At 42.4% G+C, this 22209-nt stretch overlaps 1 protein-coding gene across 9 annotated transcripts in view; it reads right to left on the bottom strand.

Annotated features, from left to right (window-relative positions):
* The window catches only part of KIF1B (kinesin family member 1B), a 151953-nt gene that overhangs the window by 6482 nt on the left and 123262 nt on the right, over positions 1 to 22209 (bottom strand). For all 9 annotated transcript variants that reach the window (XR_005724975.1, XM_040263389.1, XM_040263395.1 and 6 more), the window contains 10 exons: positions 20955 to 21021; positions 20208 to 20292; positions 18142 to 18247; positions 8669 to 8783; positions 7765 to 7898; positions 6972 to 7033; positions 3696 to 3841; positions 3271 to 3510; positions 2085 to 2156; positions 956 to 1077 (listed from right to left, as the gene is read on the bottom strand). Coding sequence is in view for 8 of the 9 variants with exons in the window: in XM_040263389.1 (XP_040119323.1) it covers positions 956 to 1077; positions 2085 to 2156; positions 3271 to 3510; positions 3696 to 3841; positions 6972 to 7033; positions 7765 to 7898; positions 8669 to 8783; positions 18142 to 18247; positions 20208 to 20292; positions 20955 to 21021 (1149 nt within the window). In the remaining variant the exon portion in view is untranslated. The remainder of the gene's footprint in view (positions 1 to 955; positions 1078 to 2084; positions 2157 to 3270; positions 3511 to 3695; positions 3842 to 6971; positions 7034 to 7764; positions 7899 to 8668; positions 8784 to 18141; positions 18248 to 20207; positions 20293 to 20954; positions 21022 to 22209) is intronic.

Raw genomic sequence — 22209 nt, 5'->3', positions numbered from 1 at the left:
TCTCACTAACTCCAAAAAGCCCATTTTTCTCACACTTCATTGTTCCTCGAATTGGGATGCATCTTATAATTGATGGCATGTCACATTGCAGTGACAGTGCTTTGGCTTTCTTGCACACTATGTGTTAAGTCACTTCAGTCATATCTGACTCTTTGCGACTCTATGGACCTTTGCCTTCCAGGCTCCTCTGTCCAAGGGATTCTCCAGGCAAGAATACTGGAGTGGGTTGCCAAGCCCTCCTGCAAGGGATTTTCCCAACCCAGAGATTGAACCCATGTCTCTTATGTCTCCTGCACTGGCAGGTGGGTTCTTTAGCACTAGCGCCAACAGGGAAGTTTTTTAGTGGCCTATAAAAATAATGTCTTACAGTTGATGGCAGTGAAATTCAACTAAATCACCCTGTTGTGCTGTTTTCTGCAGCCCACTGGAAGCCCGCTTCCAGTATTGATACAGGAAGACAGACAGCTGGATGATAACCAGGTGGGTTCGGACAGGTGAGCATAACGAATGGAGACAGGGTGGAGGAGACAGATGGCAACTGCACAGCAGTAATTATAACGATTGTCTTGAGACCTAGACTTGGTCTCTATTACTCTTACCTATATATTTGGCTGTATCATTAAAATATTTTTTCCAAAGTCATTTCAAAATATTTTCCCTAGATGGGGCTTCCTGTGTCTGCTATGAATGGGGAGACAACTGGGGTTGTGAACTGAAGAACAAATCAAGCAAAGGGGGATGAAGAAGAGGAGTCAGTGATATGGTGCAGAGATTTAGGAAGGTGTGACATTCAGAGATGGCAGGAGCACCTTCCAAGCCACTGTGACATCCAGAAAAGGCTCCCACATATCTCCCAGAGCTGCCTGGGAGATGGTGCTGCCCTCGGCTGGGAACCACTGGGCGAGCAGAAGGTCAGCGGTTCCCTTGGTTCTCTCGGTGAGGTCCGGGTACTTACTTCTGATCCAGGGAGTTGCTCCTAGCGTCCACCAGAGAGGGGCAGGTAGAGGACGGAGTGAGGGTGGAACTGCTCAGACTGGACACGGAGGGGTCCCGGCCGACGGGAGAGAGGTCAGCCAGCTGGAAGAAAGCAGAGCTCGCAAGTGAGGTCCAGAGTAACACGAGGACTCCGCAGTGAGGCGCTTTGGCAGCCAGGGATCTCCCACTCACAAATCTGTGTTTTGGGCCTTTCAAGAAAACAATTTCTACAAATATTTTATGGCCTACGTGTCACAATAGGAATAAAGAAATTTACAAAAGAGGCAAGGCTTGCTTTTTATATTTATAAAATATGCCTATATTTTATACTGCTACAGCATCCTTCACTGACAATGACCCTGTTTATGCATGCCGAGCATTGAGAACAACAAGTACTATTCTAAGAACATGGCAGAGGCCCTGCCCTCCTGAAACTTACATTCTAAGTGGAGAAGGCAGAGAATCAACCAATCAACAAACACTTTAAGAAGTGTCAGGCAGGGATCGATGCTACAGCAAAACAGAAAGCAGGGAAGCAGGTTAAAAAGTTTCAGAGAGCTGCTGGCTTCACAGAGGATGGTTAAGGGAATTCACTTCAAGGAGGCAATATCTAAGCAGAAAGATGAAATAGCTAAGGAAGCCAATCATGGGACTATCTGGAAGATTATTCCAGACAAATGAACAGGCCGTATACACAGACCCAAGGCGGAAAGCTTGGCGTGCTAGGGAAGAGCAGGAAACGGGATGATGATGGAAGGAGAGTGAAGCAGAAGTTCTCTCAAGTGTTCACCTCACTCTCTATCGAGGGCAACAAAATTTCATGCCACTAAGAAACTCCGAACTTGCTGTGCCCTGACATATAATAATGTATCACCCTCAACAGAATATTCTGCAACAGATCCAGGGAAAAGCCAAATGTTTCCCATCTGGTAATTGATCTAAGAGACAGAGAAGGATATGTTCATCTCTAGAAGTCAGTGTTCTGGCTGAAAAATTAAATAAATAAATGCAGGAGGAGGTATGTCAGACTTCCTCAGACATAACACCAGGCCCATCTCAAGCCACTGAAAAGCAGCAGAACCTGAGGACAGGAAACAGGAGCTGCTCACCTTGCAGTCACTGATGCTGCCGTGCACCTGGCTGAATTCTCGGTTGAAAGTGTGGGTGAGAAGTTGCAGGCACTAGGGAAGAGAATGAGAAGAGCAAGTTTTGATGGTTAAACAAAGCCCTGAATTAAAGCTTGGAGGGAAAATAGCATGCCAAGACCCACAGTGGAGCTCAGGTGCTGCTCAAATAACCTGGGAAATTAGCTAGGTATATAGCAAGGGAAGCCTTGGACCTGCCTAATAAAGATGATAATATGAGTGGATAAAAAGCCATTCTCAAAACTGCAAAAGTGAATTACTGCAAACACCACAGTTTAAAGTGTTTAAGAATGCAATGGCATCTCTAAGTCTCAACTTGCGTTGGTACTAAAAGGCATGGAGATTTCTAGATGATATATGTTCCTAAATCACCTAGATGACCATTCGATTACTGAAACAATTACAGACTCCCTCTTATTTTTATATTCCATTGTCAGCCAGTTGCCCAGACCCACATGCCTGGTGGTCATCCCAAACAAGCCCTCTGCCCGCTCCCGTGGTATCTAGGCACAAACAATGTGGATTCTACCTTCCAAACATCTCTCTCACAATTCCTCTTCATCCCACATACTCCCACCATAGTTAAAAAACTTGATCATTTCTCATCTGGATTATGGAAATAAAGAATTCTTTCTGCCTCCAGTCTCCTCACCACAAATTTAGCCTCTTTATTACTGCCAGAGAAATCTTTCTAAAACACAAATACTCATTTGAAGCATTTCCAGGTCACTCCCAGAATACTCTGAATGCTTTACTTCAGCACCCAGGCTCTTCGTGATCTGGCCCCTGGTCTATTTCCCCAACTCCATCTCCTGTCCCTCTCCGGCACGGATTCCCTCACACTGGTCATGCAGGACAGTGCTGGCTCTAGCCTGTGTATCCTCCCAAGGTCAGCTCATGAGTGCCCTCCTGGGCAGGCCTCTCCTCTGCCTCCCACAGCATTTCAGATCACACCTCTATTAAAAGCTGGCCACCCACTCGCCTGGAAACTTATTAAGGGTAGAAATTAAGTCTTCTTTACTCCTCTATTCACCGTGTCAGCACTTGAATCAGAGGCCCTCAAAGAAAGATGAAAATGCAAAAGAGAAAACAGAAAGACCAGCTCACAGAGCCTCAGGGGGAAATGCTCAACAGAGACAGGGAGTCCCACCTTAGTAGCCAGCTCTTTCTCTCGATCCACCAGGCTTTCAATGTCTGCTGAGTCGTAGCCACTGCTCTCGCTGGGTGTGATGGCACTTTCAAAGGTGGTGGTTGAAATTTGAGAGGAGATGCTGGTGGAGGTGCTGAGGGTCCCGCTGCTGAGGCTGGGGGACAGCGAGTCACTCAGGGATTTGGGGATGCTGTCACCCAGTCTGTCGCGGAGCAGCAGAAAGTGGCGGGTTTTCTCCACCTAAGAACAACAGTACAGCCTCAGCAAATGCAAGCTCATCAAGGTCTTAATAAGCAAAGTATTATATCATGCCTCCACTGTGAAGGAGAACTGCCAAGCCCTGGTCATAGGCAGCAGCTGAGTGTAAGATGATATTTGGGGCATCTCACCCAAGAGTTCGCCTGCGCCTGCCTCCCCTCCAGTACCTCGTGCAGGAGCTCCAGCTTCTCCAACTCCCACTGGTGCTCTAGGATGAGGCTGTCTCCCCGGGGCCGCCAGCCGGCCAAGTTCTCCTCCCCCCGCACGTACGCCACTGAGGTATCCAAGATTTTCCTTCTCCTCCGCTGCATGCCTGAGATAAGAGGAAACCACTTTTTTCCCCCACAGAAAAACCCAAGTCTAATTTTAGCGCAAAAGGAATGAATAATTCATATATATGGCACATTAGGACAGTTGTGTCTCAAGATACATGGGGTATTATAATAAAAATGTATCCCTTTTGCGCCAAAGCAACTGTCTGAACTTCTTTTAAAACTGAGTTTTATATTCTTAGATAATTATGAAGCTGGTAAGACAACTTGAGAAAATGCTAGATATTATGTTAAGTGGAAACACAGAGATTAGTCTGCACACTATTGGTTCAAATATATAAAAATACACTCAGAGGGAAAAAGTGGGTAAAGAACTATATGCACCTCCCTCATGTTTCATGGCTCAGTCAAGATGGTAGGTGACCAACTGGTTCTGCCTCCATTAATTCCAAGTGGGCCTTAGGAAGCATCACTATGAACAAAGCTAGTGGAGGTGATGGAATTCCAATTGAGCTATTTCAAATCCTAAAAGATGATGCTGTGAAAGTGCTGCACTCAGTATGTCAACAAATTTGGAAAACTCAGCAGTGGCCACAGGACTGGAAAAGGTCAGTTTTCATTCCAATCCCAAAGAAAGGCAATGCAAAAGAATGTTCAAACTACCGCACAATTGCACTCATCTCACACGCTAGTAAAGTAATGCTCAAAATTCTCCAAGCCAGGCTTCAGCAGTACGTGAACTGTGAACTTCCAGATGTGCAAGCTGGTTTTAGAAAAGGCAAAGGAACCAGAGATCAAATTGCCAACATCTGGTGGATCATCGAAAAAGCAAGAGAGTTTCAGAAAAACATCTTTTTCTGCTTTATTGACTATGGCAAAGCCTTTGACTGTGTGGATCACAATAAACTGTGGAAAATTCTGAAAGAGATGGGAATACCAGACCACCTAACCTGCCTCTTGAGAAATCTGTATGCAGGTCAGGAAGCAACAGTTAGAACTGGACATGGAACAGACTGGTTCCAGATAGGAAAAGGAGTACGTCAAGGCTGTATACTGTCACCCTGCTTATTTAACTTCTATGCAGAGTACATCATGAGAAAACGCTGGGCTGGAGGAAGCACAAGCTGGAATCAAGACTGCCAGGAGAAACATTAATAACCTCAGATATGCAGATGACACCACCCTTATGGCAGAAAGTGAAGAAGAACTAAAGAGGCTCTTGATGAAAGTGAAAAAGGAGAGTGAAAAAGTTGGCTTAAAGTTCAACATTCGGGAAACTAAGATCATGGCATCCAGTCTCATCACTTCATGGAAAATAGATGGGGAAACAGTGGAAACAGTGGCTGACTTTATTTTTCTGGGCTCCAAAATCAGTGTGAATGGTGACTGCAGCCATGAAATTAAAAGATGCTTGCTCCTTGGAAGGAAAGTTATGACCAGCCTAGACAGCATATTAAAAAGCAGAGACATTATATTACTTTGCCAACAGAGGTCCGTCTAGTCAATGCTATGGTTTTTCCAGTGGTCATGTATGGATGTGAGAGTTGGACTATAAAGAAAGCTGAGCACTGAAGAATTGATGCTTTTGAACTGTGGTGTTGGAGAAGACTCTTGAGAGTCCCTTGGACTGCAAGCAGATCCAACCAGTCCATCCTAAAGGAGATCAGTCCTGAGCGTTCATTGGAGGGACTGATGTTGAAGCTGAAACTCCAATTTGGCCACCTGATGCAGAGAGCTGACTCACTTGAAAAGGCCCTGATGCTGGGAAAGATTGAGGGCAGGAGGAGAAGGGGATGACAGAGGATGAGATGGTTGGATGGCATCACCGCCACAGTGGACATGAGTTTGGGTAGGCTCTGCAAGCTGGTGATGGACAGGGAAGCCTGGCGTGCTGCAGTTCATGGGGTTGCAAAGAGTTGGACACGACTAAGCGACTAAACTGAACTGAACTGGTTTCAAATTTAAAAGACATGAAAATGAAGTGAAAGGCGCTTGGTCTTGTCCAACTCTTTGCGACCCCGTGGACTGTATAGTCCATGGAATTTTCCAGGCAAGAATACCGGAGTGGGTAGCCTTCCCCTTCTCCAGGGGATCTTCTCAACCCAGGGATCAAACCCAGGTCTCCCACATTGTAGGTGGATTCTTTACCAGCTGAACCACAAGAGAAGCCTAAGAATACTGGAGTGGGTAGCCTATCCCTTCTCCAGTGGATCTTCCCCACCCAGGAATCAAACTGGGATCTCCCGCATTGCAGTTGGATTTTTTTACCAACTGAGCTCTCAGGGAAGCCCTTAAAAGACATGAACTTACATTAATTTAAAAATTTCTGAAGGAATTCTCTAGACACTGTAATTAGCTTCTATGGGACTTAGATTCATACTCAGAATCTTCCTTTTATCTCCATTCTTACATGTGGGCTTCAGTCTCTTTTCCACATATTTTCTCCAAAATGATTCAAACTTACACTAAATATTTTGAAAAACCCATACTTTTGTCCCTGTTCCAGTTTCACAAACATGGAAATGCAGAGGGCTGTTTAAGGCCACCACAATGGAGATAACAGCTTTCCACAGAGACACAAAAAGGGACACAGAACAAGCTCAGCTTAATATTAATCATTTGTCTTTCCATAGCATAGGAGGTTCAAATTCTAGTTTGACAGTACCTGTAAAGTCACACTGTTGAGTTATCTTTGGGGCTAAGGGAGGAAGGGAAATGGTTCTGAAGTTTTCCAAACCAAATTCACTGTAATACATTTGATTTTTTTTTGCGAGGGGGTGGGGAAGGGGTTCATGACTCAGGGCTTGTAGGATCTTAGTTCCTTGACCAGGGACTAAACCTGGGGCCATGATAGTGAATGCACTGAGTCCTAACCACTGGATTGCCAGGGAATTCTCATAATATGCTTGAATTTGTTATACTGATAATATTCCACAGCCTAGTAACAATCTGTTCTATACACTTTTTATAACTGTATAGCATATCATAAAGCAAACAGTGTTGTAACTCAGAAAATGGTAACTCCTACCATCACCACCAAAGTGGCTTGTAAAATATAACTGGTGTCTCAAAAATGTATATCCATCCTGCACGGGTGGGATAAACTTTTGATATAGTGTACTGCAGTCAAATGCAAAGGTAACTCTCCCTTCCCTGATCCACAGAGCTTACCTGGACTTCCTGTGTCTGCCATTTTGCATAAACTGAGTTCATAAATTCCAGTGACTCGATTGCTATGTAAATTAAAAGAAATAAACAATTAATTTCAAACAGCACAAAAACAGGAAGAATCTCAATTCTCTCTGCTTAAAACATTGTCTCCTGTGCTGGAATTGCAACCCACCCTCAGATGTCTGCAAAATTACAGACATCGCTCATCAGTCGTTGTTCTTCTCCTATTCTGAACTTAGGAAAAAACTGAATGACAAACTGGAAAATGTATAATACAAATGTGAAAATTGAATTTTGCCTTTTCTTACAAGAAAGAAGAGATGAAGGGGTAAAGGTCTGAGTAGAATGAAAATGATAAACACCAGCTTCTAGGGAGTGTGGTTAGGAAGGGGACTGAACCTTCTACTGCATTAGTAACCATTTTTAAGCTCAGTGGTTATGCACAGGTAGTCACTGTATTATTCTCAATGTACATTTATGTATCTAAAACAGAAATAAATCTTAAGAATAAGAACATCCCAACAATAAGCTGTTAGAAATAATAATAATGACATTTAAAACAACACTCAGTCCCTACAAAATTGTTGGAAAAGTGTTCACAATGGAACATGCCTTCCTTCCTTTACTACTCATCCATCTATTAATATTTTACTAAATGCCAACATTTACCTCACTGCACTCCAGGTGTCAGCTACCAAATGGTTTATAGGCTGAGAACCCTGAAAACAGCAGTTAGGAGACTGCTCATCCTGTACACGGCCCACCAACCCGAGGCAACATTTCCAAAGCTTACGAGTCTGGTGACTTCGAATAGCCGCTGCCAAAGAGGCTGCGCAGCGAGCGTGGCGGTGAGATCTTGGCGTCCCGGGAGTAGAAGACCATGCACACGTCCTTGGTGATGACAGCGGGCTGGATGCAGTGATCCAGCTGAAAGCAGACAGAACAGCTGTGACCACAGTCTGGGCACCATGGCATTGGAAAGCTGGTCCCAGACGTGGGGGCTGGAGGACTTCAGCTCTACCAACAATTTATTTCAACAGCAAATCAGACAATACGTGTAAGGTCAGGCAGTATTCCTTGTAGGTGCATTTACTTTTCTCAAAATTTTTTCAAAGTTTTTTTCTGTAGGCAATGGCTGATACTTATTTGTCATATGCCCACCACTGTTTGCCCTAAATCCCTTTTTGTGACCTCTCAACAACCCTCTTAGGTAAATGCTATTAATACTATCATTACCCTTGTTCAAGAGATGAGGAAATTGAAGCACAGAGGAGAAATCACTTGTCCAAGGACAGGAGGGCAATTAAGTGACAGCACAGGGAACCTAAACTCAGACAGGCTAGATCTAGCATCTGCGATATTAGCCACTACTGGGCTCCATCCACAATTTCCAAAACAAGAGGCTGTTTTCTTAAAATTATGCATTCTCTGATGGATGGGGACTAGGCTACTAAAACTGAGCATGAAATAGAAGTTATGTGACTTTTTGGTTAACTGGAGACTGGGAACAGAACCTAATATAACCAGAGTAGTTAGCAAAGTATAATATAATAAGTAACTTAAGGATGAGCTGGGAAGATGAGCTGGGAGAAAGGAAGACACAATCAGTCACATTGTTCCTCCCCATTTCCTTGTTGTAACCTGCCCACTGTGCAGGGCTGGCAGGTCACGGCAACTCAAGTTGCAGGTTCTCTCACCTCCAGGTAGGCCGACAGGGTCATGTAGATCTTTTCCCCGTAGGGTGTCACTCGGTTCAGAAGGAGGGAGTTATGGAGGGAACTATCCCAGACGGCCTCGAAACGATAGAAGGTCCTACGGTCAAAAAGACAAGAGGGGTCACCTAAAGCGGCAGGTACCTCAGCGCAGGTACTGCCACGGTCGGAAACACTGTAGAGCCCTGAAGTCATCTTAGCCCAGGTAGTGCCACAATCAGAAATGCTGCAGAACCCACAGTGACCCACAGTTCCAACTTCCCAAACTCTGTCAATAGAGTAGAACCTTCCTCTCCTGGGAGAAAAAGGTCAGCCTCCAGCCTCTTGCCCCCACCCGTTGTCAAGGAACATTTAGCTATGTTCTTTTTTTTGACAAGCCTGTTTTCTCCCTGCCTATAAACATCAACATAGTGAGATCAATCAAAAGAATTAAGATGAAAAGCAGAAATGAGTATGGACAGAAACTAAAATAAGAAAGACTAAATGAGCTCCTCCATGAGTCAGTGACCAGGGCAGGAAATAGAGGTTCAATCGTTTGAAGCAGCCTTCTTCATGTGTCAATTCCATCCTGCTGAACCTCAGAAACATCACACACACATCTAGGAGGACTGATGAGAGAGACAGCATAGAGAAACTTGTTTTAAATAACATATGAGGTTATTCTTAGCTGACATTTCAGTAAAAGAAAATGATTTTAGTACCAGAGCTAGCCAACTACTATTTATCAGTTTTCCAAAAATCCACATAAGAATCTAACATTCAAATAACAACTAGAAGTTTGATTATTTAATAAACACCCATAAACTGATTTTGTAAACTGTCCTAATACCTTTCTTTTTTCCTCCCAGTAAAAACACCATAGCCCCTACTTGACATTAAACCTTCTGGTTCAGCAGGTCTTACCTGAAACACCATCCTGAGTTCAACAGCAGAGTCAGAGATCACCTCCCAACTCAACCCCTGAGAGGACTGTCAGGGAAAACACCTTGTCCACCCCTGAAGAGTGGGCTGTCCAGCACCACGCTCTCTGGACATGTAACACACCTCACCTGATACAACTGGAGTTTGCGCACTTTATTCCCTGCCCAGTACATTCCACCTCACTCCTTACCATATGGTAATCTCACTGCAGCTGTCTTTTCTAGATGTTGGCAAATAGTTGGCATATCTCCTCTCTAAACACACCTCTGTGCTTCTTTCTCCAGAAATAATAAGAGAAAACAATACTTCTAAATGAATTCCATAACCACACCTCATCCTGAGTGCTAGTGTTTGAAGCCTGATGATTTCATCTTGTAGCTACTTCTACAAGTCATATTGAAGTACAGTTGACCCTTGTACAACAGGGGGTAGGGGGCTGACCCTCCATGCTCTTAAAAATCCGCATATAGGACTTCCCTGGTGGTCCAGTAGTTGGGAATCTGCCTGTCAACACAGGAGACATGGGTTCCAGCCCTGGTTTGGGAAGATCCCACATGCTGCAGGGCACCACAACTACTGAGCCCGAGTGCCTACAGTCCGTGCTCCACAAGAGAAGACACTGTGGTGAGAAGCACGAACCGCAACAAAGAGTAGCCCCTGTTTGCCAAAACTAGAGAAAGTCTGCGTAGCAATGAAGATCCAGAACAGCCAAAAAAGAGAAAAAAATCTACGTACAACTTGCCAACCAAGGATCATGGAGTGCTGTGGTACCTACTACTAAAAAAAAATTGACACATAAGTGGACCCACACAGTTCAGGCCCGTGTTGTTCAAGGGTCATCAGCTGTACATGATACTCTTGCAAAGATCTAGCTCTTAAGGTAGTGCATAAGGGGTCAAGAAAATTCCCTACACAGATACCAAAGGAACAGAGAAACAGCAAGACAAAGATGGACGGAGCAACCAAGGGAACCAAACAGCAACCACGGAGGATGACACAAGGCCCTCCCCTGCCCCTGGGCTCACCAGAGAGCCCTTTATGCACCCACAGAGCCCTGTTCTGATTGAATCTAAATTTTAGCTTGGTTTAAATTTTAGCTTCTGACGTTGGGTGGTGGAATCCATTACTTCAGAGAAGCCACCTGAGGGCTCTGTCCTTGAGACGGCTCTTTTATTGTGTCCCAGTGTCTGCCGAGGGACCTGGAATGGGGCCTACCTGTGGCTCTGCAGTCTGGGCCCACCTGTGCTGAGGTCAAGTAAAGCCCCTTCGTAGGGTGATGGCGTGTGTTACCCTGGAGACACCGGACAGTTCCTAGCCCTGCTGCCTGGACCTGTGACTCATTAAGAAATGAACCAGAACTTGCGCTTCCTGGGGCCAGGATTTATGGTTCATGATTCCCTCTCAAATGAGACAAGTGTCCTGAATGAGTGTGCAAAAGCCTCTTCACATTCCTATTGTCTGGTTTTCATTTAACCTAAAGAAGAAATTTCTCTGATAGAAACTTGGCTAACATAGAAAAATTCTTACATCACTAAAATCTCCCTGTACTGGGATGGGGAGGAAAAGGTGGGTTGGTTTTTTTTTTTTTTTTGGTTTGATTTGTTTGGTGCTTGGGAGTTATGGCTACACATTTTTTTTCCAAAATACTCACCAAGGGTGGCAGTTCTTGAGAAGAGATCATACAAACTGCAACCAAGATGCTTGAGTAATGTCAACGGACTCAAGCGAGCAAGAGAACTGGCAGTTAAACAGGGCTGAGTCCTAAAGCATGCTGTCTTGTATGGCTCTAAGGTGGTCAGGAAATAACCCCAGGTTGATTTCTCAAGGTATTCGAAACAAAAGCAGTGTGTGTTTATGTGCTGTGTGGGTGTTTGTATATATGCATCTTAAACATTTAGCCTATACCGTTATGTGTCACTTCCTTCATTTTTCTTTCCTCAATCAGATGAAGAGAGAGATGGGAGGAAATTCCCTTCACTACCAAACTAGAAATAAATGAGACAAGTAGTCCTGACAGGACAAAGAGAAATAAAAAATATTTCTCACAGACTCAGCTACCCAAATAACTAAACTGGTCTCTGATACTACACAGGACAAAACAAAGAAAAAGGTAAACAATCACAAAAGCCTGAGATTCCATATGAAATCAGGGCAGTAACATTCTACTTTGCAATGTGGAAGGGAAAACTTGACACGGCACAAGAATAAAATGAGCAGGTTTACTAAATGGAACGAGAGAATAATTATGAACTCTACAGATTACTCAAGAACCTACAAGTGAAACTATACATGCACTAGAAAAACCTAGGGCACAACGGTGCAGAGTGAGGTCTTGCTCTATTCCTAGGTGGGTGCAAGTTTACATAGGGGAAAACTACTAAATTACAACAGCAGTCAAAGCAACATAAGACATAAAGCATTCTGATAAAACAGAATCTTTATGTGCAAAAAAGCAAACAGAAAATACCTAGGGATATCCTTATCAAGAAAGAGCCTGCAAAAACATAGAAAAACTTTCGTTAGTACAGCAAAAGTCAAAAAAGGAAAAAAGAGAGGCGGAGAAAGAAAGGAGAAGAGAAAAAAACAGATATAAAACACAAATTTGCTGACAAGCAAAGTGAATTCAAGTGGACAATTAACAGCAAATTTCATGGGACACAGTTTGATAAAAGGCTTACAATGACAAGAGTCCCTCTCCTGAGTCGTTGTGTTAAGGAAATGCTGGAGGTGGAAGGGAGACAGTTTTGATTAACATCCCTTTAGGAGGTGATTTACTATTTGAAATGGTAGGAAGTTGCTGTGGAGTTATGAGAAAACCAAACCAATTAGGTAAGAGAAATGTAGGACCGGGAAGAAAAGGAGCAATGGCTCTTGTCAGCTGCACTCCGCTATCAATGTATCACAAGTGCCCTCTAATCATGTATACTTAATACACCCAACTGGAGCTCTGTAAGTTCAACTTTAAACACTAAACCTTTAGGCAGAAAGAACAAAAGCTCTCTTAACCAAACTCCATTTAGCCACTCACCATATGAACTTATGCTCTTCACAACCCTAGAATGTCAAGATTGACATCCATTTCTCATTGACCATTATTCTAAAATAAAGAGGTAGCTCATAGGCCCAGTGGAGAAGGAAATGGCAACCCACTTCAGTACTCTTGCCTAGAGAAACCCCAAGGACAGAGGAGCCTGGTAGACTACAGTCTATGGGGTCACCAAGAGTTGGACACGACTGAAGCGACTTAGAATACATGCATAGGCCCAGACAATTTGCTCCAAAGAACTGAGTTTTGTGCTTCTCAAGTATCAGTAGTATTTGGTCCCAAACCTGTCTATGCAGTTGTGTCTGTTATTACAATGATCTAATTTAATTAAATATTAGATAAATCACTGAAACATAACAGCAATAAGAATGGTTGTTTAGTGTGAAACAAAACTAAGTGTGAAAACTAAACTGAATGTCTTTAAAAGACTTGATAATGGTGAGTTGTTTAAAAAAACAGCTGTTCAATTAAGTTTGGGTGAGATGAATGTGAAGGAAAGAGGGAAATAAAATTTTGGTGATACATAATAAAAAGTTTAAAGGATTTTGCACTTAGATTTTCTTCATAAGTTTCTAGTTCTACCAAACTGAAAATTATAGATGATTAATTATGGGTGTGGCTTTGTCACAAAGACAGTCAGAAGTCTAATAAATGACCCTATAGTTAAAGAAAAGGCCTTGGCCCTACAGCAAGAGCTTGACAAATTTATGTACATTTAAATACTTTAAAACACTGTATCTTCAAAATACTGTATCTTTTTATTATTCTTGACTTTAGCAACTTTTTATTTATTTTTTAAATATAAGTTTATTTATTTTAATTAGAAGTTAATTACTTTACAATATTGTATTGGTTTTGCCATACATCAACATGAATCTGCCACAGGTATGCACGTGTTCCCCATCCTGAACCCCCCTCCCACTTCCCTCCCCATACCATCCCTCTGGGTCGTCTCGAGTGCACCAGCCCCAAGCATCCAGTATCATGCATCAAACCTGGGCTGGCGATTCGTTTCATATATGATATTATACATGTTTCAATGCCATTCTCCCAAATCATCCCACCCTCGCCCTTTCCCAGAGTCCAAAAGACTGTTCTATACATCTGTGTCTCTTTTGCTGTCTCGCATACAGGGTTATCATTACCATCTTTCTAAATTCCATATATATGCATTAGTATGCTGTATTGGTGTTTTTCTTTCTGGCTTACTTCACTCTGTATAATAGGATCCAGTTTCATCCACCTCATTAGAACTGATTCAAATGTATTCTTTTTAATGGCTGAGTAATATTCCATTGTATATATGTACCACAGCTTTCTTATCCATTCATCTGCCAATGGACATCTAGGTTGCTTCCATGTCCTGGCTATTATAAACAGTACTGCAATGAACATTGGGGTACATGTGTCTCTTTCCATTCTGGTTTCCTCAGTGTGTATGCCCAGCAGTGGGATTGCTGGGTCATAAGGCAGTTCTATTTCCAGTTTTTTAAGGAATCTCCAGACTGTTCTCCATAGTGGCTGTACTAGTTTGCATTCCCACCAACAGTGTAAGAGGGTTCCCTTTTCTCCACACCCTCTCCAGCATTTATTTATTGCTTGTAGACTTTTGGATTGCAGCCAATCTGACTGGCATGAAATGGTACCTCACTGTGGTTTTGATTTGTATTTCTCTGATAATGAGTGATGCTGAGCATCTTTTCATGTGCCTGTTAGCCATCTGTATGTCTTCTTTGGAGAAATACCTATTTAGTTCTTTGGCCTATTTTTTGATTGGGTCGTTTATTTTTCTGGAATTGAGCTGCAGGAGTTGCTTGTATATTTTTGAGATTAGTTGTTTGTCAGTTGCTTCATTTGCTATTATTTTCTCCCATTCTGAGGGCTGTCTTTTCACCTTGCTTATAGTTTCCTTTGTTGTGCAGAAGCTTTTAAGTTTAATTAGGTCCCATTTATTTTTTCTTTTATTTCCAGTATTCTGGGAGGTGGGTCATAGAGGATCCTGCTGTGATGTATGTCAGAGAGTGTTTTGCCTATGTTCTCCTCTAGGAGTTTTATGGTTTCTGGTCTTACATTTAGATATTTAATCCATTTTGAGTTTATTTTTGTGTATGGTGTTAGAAAGTGTTCTAGGTTCATTCTTTTACAAGTGGTTGACCAGTTTTCCCAGCACCACTTGTTAAAGAGATTGTCTTTAATCCATTGTATATTCTTGCCTCCTTTGTCAAAGATAAGGTGTCCATAGGTGCGTGGATTTCTCTCTGGGCTTTCTATTTTGTTCCATTGATCTATATTTCTGTCTTTGTGCCAGTACCATACTGTCTTGATGACTGTGGCTTTAGAGCCTGAAGTCAGGCAGGTTGATTCCTCCAGTTCCATTCTTCTTTCTCAAGATTGCTTTGGCTATTCGAGGTTTTTTGTATTTCCATACAAATTGTGAAAGTATTTGTTCTAGCTCTGTGAAAAATACCGTTGGTAGCTTGATAGGGATTGCACTGAATCTATAAATTGCTTTGGGTAGTATACTCATTTTCACTATATTGATTCTTCCGATCCATGAACATGGTATATTTCTTCATCTATTAGTGTCTGCTTTGATTTCTTGATTTCTTTCACCAGTGTTTTATAGTTTTCTGTATATAGGTCTTTAGTTTCTTTAGGTAGAGATATTCCTAAGTATTTTATTCTTTTCATTGCAATGGTGAATGGAATTGTTTCCTTAATTTCTTTTTCTATGTTCTCATTATTAGTGTATACGAATGCAAGAGATTTCTGTGTGTTGATTTTATATCCTGTAACTTTACTATATTCATTGATTAGCTCTAGTAATTTTCTGGTGGAGTCTTTAGGGTTTTCTATATAGAGGATCATGTCATCTGCAAACAGTGAGAGTTTTACTTCTTCTTTTCCAATTTGGATTCCTTTTATTTCTTTTTCTACTCTGACTGCTGTGGCCAAAACTTCCAAAACTATGTTGAATAGTAATGGATAAAGTGGGCACTCTTGTCTTGTTCCTGACTTTAGGAAAAATGATTTCAATTTTTCACCATTGAGGATAATGTTTGCTGTGGGCTTGTCATAGATAGCTGTTATTACGTTGAGGTATGTTCCTTCTATTCCTGCTTTCTGGAGACTTTTTATCATAAGTAGATGTTGAATTTTGTCAAAGGCTTTCTCTGCGTCTATTGAGATAATCATATGGCTTTTATTTTTCAATTTGTTAATGTGGTGTATTACATTGATTGATTTGTGGATATTGAAGAATCCTTGCATCCCTGGGATAAAGCCCACTTGGTCATGGTGCATGATCTTTTTAATGTGTTGTTGGATTCTGATTGCTAGAATTTTGTAAAGGATTTTTGCATCTATGTTCATCAGTGATATTGGCCTGTAGTTTTCTTTTTTTGTGGCATCTTTGTCAGGTTTTGGTATTAGGGTGATGGTGGCCTCATAGAATGAGTTTGGAAGTTTACCTTCCTCTGCAATTTTCTCGAAGAGTTTGAGTAGGATAGGTGTTACCTCTTCTCTAAATTTTTGGTAGAATTCAGCTGTGAAGCTGTCTGGACCTAGGCTTTCGTTTGCTGGAAGACTTCTGATTACAGTTTCAATTTCCATGCTTGTGGTGGGTCTGTTAAGATCTTCTATTTCTTCCTGGTTCAGTTTTGGAAAGTTGTACTTTTCTAAGATTCTTGACTTTAGCAACTTTTTTGATTAATTAACTCTAAGCTTCTACTGGGAAAGATAAGTTGGTTCTTTTTTTTTTTAATACAAAGCAAGAGATTTTATTGGGAAGGGGCACCAGGGTGGGCAGCAGCAGGGTAAGGGAACCCAGGAGGACTGCTCTGCCACACAGCTCAGTCTCGGCTTTTAGGGTGATGGGGTTAGTTTCCAGGTTGTCTCTGGCCAGTCATTCTGACTCCAGGTCCCTGCTGTTGGTGGTGATGCCAAGCAGGGCCCTGTGGGGCTCTTGGAATGAAGGCCTTTTCATCCCCCATTACTTGTAGGCTAGATTCCAGCCTCCATGACTTTCTCTGAGTTCCAAAGGGCAGAACAGTTGCTAAACAAAGGAGAAGCCAAGGTAAGTTGCTTCTAACAGTAAAATTCATCTTCTACACATCTAACCCACTGCCAGGCATGAGTCAAAGGACAGGTTAAGGTTATTCTAATGGAGGCAAGTTCAGCACAACCAGCACATCAACAAAGCACCATGTTTCACCATCTTTCACTGAGTACCACAGGGAGGGTTTAGATATGTTTCTCACAGTTGCAAGGAAAATGTGATGAATGCCAGCTGAACACTTTCTGTAAACGTCTGGCAGCAGAGAGAATGCTGTGTGGGATTAATGCTAACTTCACAGGAATGGTGTTGTTCAAGATTTTGCCCAGGAAGAGGCCAAGGGAGATCAGAGCAGCCTGCTTTATTTCTGCCACTCCACCCCCCACCCCATATGTATACCCCTCTCAGTCACCTTCCCTTTCTGCCCACAGTCCCTGCCAGTGTCTCCAACAGGCAAAAAAGCAAACACACATCTGCTTCCTTTTCTTCATTGCCATGCAAATCAGAAACACAAGGGAGCAATGGAAAGAAATTAACCCTGGCCCAAACTTTTAACTCTGCGTCTGGTTCTTGTCTTATTTATCCTCTCCTGCTTGCCAACAGATAGGAGCAACTTTTTAGTAGCAGACAGACCACAGAGAAATCCCACAATTTGAAGGTTGTGTTCTGACCCACATTAGAACACACAGCCACTCCTGTCCCCCAGACCTCACTTCATAAAGACATGGAGCCTCTGTGCACAATGACAGGACTCTCTCCCCAGGGAGGGAAATGCACCCCAGCAGATTTATTTATAGTCTGATATGGAAAAGCAGAATAGCTATGTATTTTATGCATTCTGTCATTATTTGATCAAAAATGGAATTCTGAGGGGAAACTAGCTTAAAATTAAAATTCATTATCTATAGCAGCCAATCTTGGTCAGAAAAGTTTATAATAATTTATTGCCTTTAATGCATTAAGTGAACTAGCGAAACTCCTTGAGCCAACACTGGCAGCAGCAAAGATGAACACAAGAGAGTTCACTACACCTTGGAGAGGAGGTTTCCATGACACCCAAGGCTGAGAGGTCTTTCTCCAGCAATCACTTCATAGGAAGACATTTAGTCTTAGCCACAGTTAATCTACATGTAAACCCTTGGGTGGCAAGCTGAGTTTTCTTCTGCTTTTTTTCTATCATTGTACTACAGCTACAGCTTTTTCTCTAACATTGTGCTACAATGTTCAAGCTCCCCAAAGGAAAGAATATTTTTGTTCTCTGGGAGTAACATATGAGTATCTCCAATGGTTTATGTTATTTATTTCTGAAGAACAGGATAGGCAGAGAAGGAAATAGGGAGTTTAAGTGAGAAGGTGGCGAGTCATTAATGAATGAAGAATCTAATGGTGAAATAATCAACCCCCAGGGCTGACTCATCACTCTCCCTAGTGGCCCACCTGCTAGAGTTGTGGGACGACTTCAGGTACTTGGCAGAGATGATATTGAGGGAGAGGATGGCATCCACTGCAGCTTCCTCTACCTCAGCCTTATTCCTGATTCGGCCTGAGAGAGACAAGAAAGAAACCAGGACGTGGGGACATTTAAAAACAAAACAATAATCCATTAAGCCAAAATGAGACTGTGAGACCTCTGTGTAATTTCAGGTGCCGGAAGAGTCATTTGGTTAACTGTAGTTTCAAAGTCTAATGTGGGAATTCTCAGTCTTCCACTCTTCTCCATATTCTGTCTCCCCTTTACATCCCACATTCAGTCAAATGGGAACATTTATTCATTGTTCAAAGAGCTTCTCATATTCATCTCGACTTTTATTTCCAACATCACTGCCCTGCTCATCAGGGAAGCATCCCCTTCTGATCAGAGACAAGCAACAGTCATTGAACTGGTCTCCCAGCTGCTCTCATGTCTCTCCTTGCCAATCCACCCCACACTCACCTTCTATAATGTTCTTAAGCCACTGCCTTCATTATATCACTTTCTTGTTTAACATCTTACAATTCTGTTTTCAAATACTAAGACTAGGGTATGCAGCAGTGCACAGAGTTTCAAAACACAGTCTCTGGAGCAGGAGTGCCTGGGTTCAAATCTCAGCTCCTACAATAACTGTCTGTGAGGCCTGGGCATAAGCTCAACCTCTTTGAGCCTCACTTTCCTCACCTGCCAACTGGGAAAAACAAGTCCGCCCTTTAAAGATTTTTATGATCATATTATATGTTATGTTATATTATGTGAACTAACATTTTTAGTGCATTCAGGAAAGCACCTGCCATATCTCATGCTTGTTTAAAAAAAATAATAAGCTATAGGGTTACAGAAAAGCCTTAATAACTGCTGCCTCTGCTCACCACCCATTCTGGTCAGAAAGCATCTCTCTTTTTTTGTGTGTAAAAATTAATTTTGAAAAGCTTGAAAATCACTGTCCTGGATAGGACAGAGTATATAACCATCCTTCCAGAGATCCCTAATTTGGTTTGCAGGTACCCAAGAGGTTTATGCATAAAATTCAGAAGGACTAAACTGTAACAACTTTATTTTCAGGAGCCTCTAACTGAAACTGGTTTTTCCTTCTATTACGATGGGAGGGCACAAACCACAGTAGACTGAGCAGTACTTATACCTTTGTCCCAGGCAGAAACCACAGATGTTTCCTTATCACACTAATGTCAACTATATGACACTCACTACCACTTTGAAATGATACAAATTGGACCCTCTGCTTATTTAACACATCAATAGAGAGCTTAGGTTACAAATTTGTTTAGTATTTTAACAACTGTATTTCAATATTATTAGTTCCCTTAGTAATCCCAAGTACTTTATTTTCTACATTTAAAATGTAATTCTGAGGCTTCACCTCTGCCAAATGGGTCCACCTCTGCTAAAAACAGGTTCAGGCCCCTGCCTTAGCCTCTCATTCTATAGCTGATGCTGTTGGTTCAATCTTTTCCTCTCACAGGACCTCAATTCTGTCTCTCCTCTCTGGCCATAGGTTTCTAGCCATTTGTTCATTAGACATTCCTGACTCTAACTCCAAATGCTTGCAAAAACAAACAAACAAACAAACAAAACCCTCCAATTTCTCTCTAATCTACTCAGAGTATTTCCTACCAGCTAACCCAGTCTTCTTGGATCTTTTTTGTTGTCCGCTCTCCTAGCACAGGTCTGTTTCAGTTGTCCTCATTTGGTACTCACTCCTCAAACAGCTCTGTACACATACACATGCTGTTCCTCACTAGATCACAAGCGCAGAAGGAGCAGAGGCTTCTCTGGGGCCTTCTCAGGACCTTTGGCACAGAACCACTCCCACAGTCCTTGAGAAAAATAATGGCAGTTGCATAACCTATGAAGGGAGCTGGGAAACAAGAGTACTTTTGAACTCAAAGTCTCTCTTCTGATGGTCATGTTCTCCAGTGCAGTCTTCCACATACTCCCTGTGCTCCAAACAGGGACCAATCACATCTCTAAAAAAGCCTGGCTCTGTCCTCATCTGAAGAAATGTACTCACCTACCACCAGCTCACGAACATCCTTCCAGTGGAGCTCACTCCCCTTCTCATGGATGATGGTCACTGTGATCCTCCGCTGGATGCCCTAGGTAATAGAGCAGGGTTGCAATTTAGCTGGGGCCATCTCTTATTTCCTCTTGTTTGCCCTTTGTTGGATTGTCTGGTGTGGTGGTGGCAAGAAGGGGAGGTAAGGAGAGAGATGGGAAGTGCTGTCCACACTGTTATTCTGAACCAAGGGACACAGGTGAGGGACTGAGGAAGAGCTAGGTACTGATACAGCTTCAAGAACCAATGCCAGACTGTAAATCCCAGAGTGAGCCCATCTGGTTCACAAGCACTTCTGAGCACTGATTAAAACTACTTTCCATTTGCCAAAGAGGGATCCGCATTTCACGGCTGGATTTTCAGTCCACTGAAACCTTACTTCTCTGTCTCCATTAAAACCTTCCAGCTGTGAAAGCAGAGTTTCTTAACATCACAGAGTGAAAATGGCATAAAACCACAGGGGAGCTGCATGCATTCTAATAACTGAATTAAACAAATTCTTTCAAAATAGCTCTTTTAATATATGTATTTATACAAAAAAGCCAAGGTTTGAGAAATTTTAAGGAAAGGATAGGGCAAAGTCTCCCAACCTCCAAATTCCCTTCAAATGAAGATAAAAAGGCAGAGAAACAGAGGGCTGTTTCTTATTTTAACTCTTTTTGGTGTTCCCTTCTAGGTCCTTTTTGGCTCCTTCGTTAGTACCTGGTGAAGCAAAAATGTCCCCTGACAGGGCAAGCCTGCTGTATGGTCCACCACGGCTGGGATATACCTGTAAAAAAAGAAATACGAAAGAAAGAGGTTAGATGGATGCTTGTGCTAATAACTAATTGCAGCTTCACCTGCAAAGTCCTCCCTGGTCGTGCTACCCCTCAGTGGTTTCTGTTTTCCTAAACTCCGACCCCACGTCCTTCTCGTCACCTGGAGTGGACATACAATTGCACAGTCATTTGCATTTAGTAAAACTTTCTCCGCATCCATGTCTCATCATCCTGACTAGACTGAAGTGTTCAAACGGCAGTAACATCTCTTGGCTCCATCCCAGCTCCCTGTCTAACAGATACTCTATAAATAATGTATTACTGCCATGGCAAGTGTCAGGAGATAAGGAAGAGATAATTTCAGACTTTTAAGAATCAGAAAGCAATTAACTTAGTGGAAACCATTTACTGTAACTTCTCTGTCATAATGCAAGTTATAATAACATTATGGATCTGTTTACAGAAAGTCAAATTCCTTAAAGTAATGTCACTACTGATGACTACTACAGGATCGATAGAGCCAAACCTCACACACAGCAGGAACTCAGTAAATGTTTCCTGGAGGTAACTGTGATGGTGGTACCCAGCATGATAAGCAGAGGATCGTTAAGATAACATTTATCCCCTATCCTTTAACTGATATAGCCTCTTCTCTCTGTTTCAGGAGAAGGATCTCTTTTGTGTTTTTCAAAAGCATTTCTGAGATAAGTATAAACAGTGATTACATTTGCCACTGAGTCTAACACAACTCAGAGTAAGCCAATGCTGATTATTTTGACTGGAGCCAAAAGTCCTTAACTGGGGGTGATTCTGCCCCCATAGGGTATCTGACAATGTCTATTGTCACAACTGGAGGGGAGGGGGCTACTGGCACTTTATGGGTAGAGGCCAGAGATGCAGTTAAATACCTATAACATGCAGGACAGCCCCCAACCACAGGGAATCATCTGCCCCCAAACAGTGCAGAGGTTGAGAAACCCTGGTCTATGGAAATGTTCTGTCCCCGAAGCCCCTGAGATGTGGATGTAAGTCTCTGGCCCCATTGTGCTCAATATGCTTCTGACTCCCTTTGCTTGTTTGCTGATAAAACCCAGTATGTAGGTTGTCTTTCCTCGTAACAAAGTGCCAATCTCCATGCTCTTGCTAACAAGAAGTTAAATCACTCAGTAAGTATTGTTTACTGTTATAAAATGTGGAAA

This window comes from Oryx dammah, unplaced genomic scaffold (genome assembly GCF_014754425.2).
Source record: "Oryx dammah isolate SB20612 unplaced genomic scaffold, SCBI_Odam_1.1 HiC_scaffold_21, whole genome shotgun sequence".
NCBI classification, from domain to species: Eukaryota; Metazoa; Chordata; class Mammalia; order Artiodactyla; family Bovidae; genus Oryx; species Oryx dammah.
This window is presented reverse-complemented; position numbering and strand designations above follow the sequence as displayed.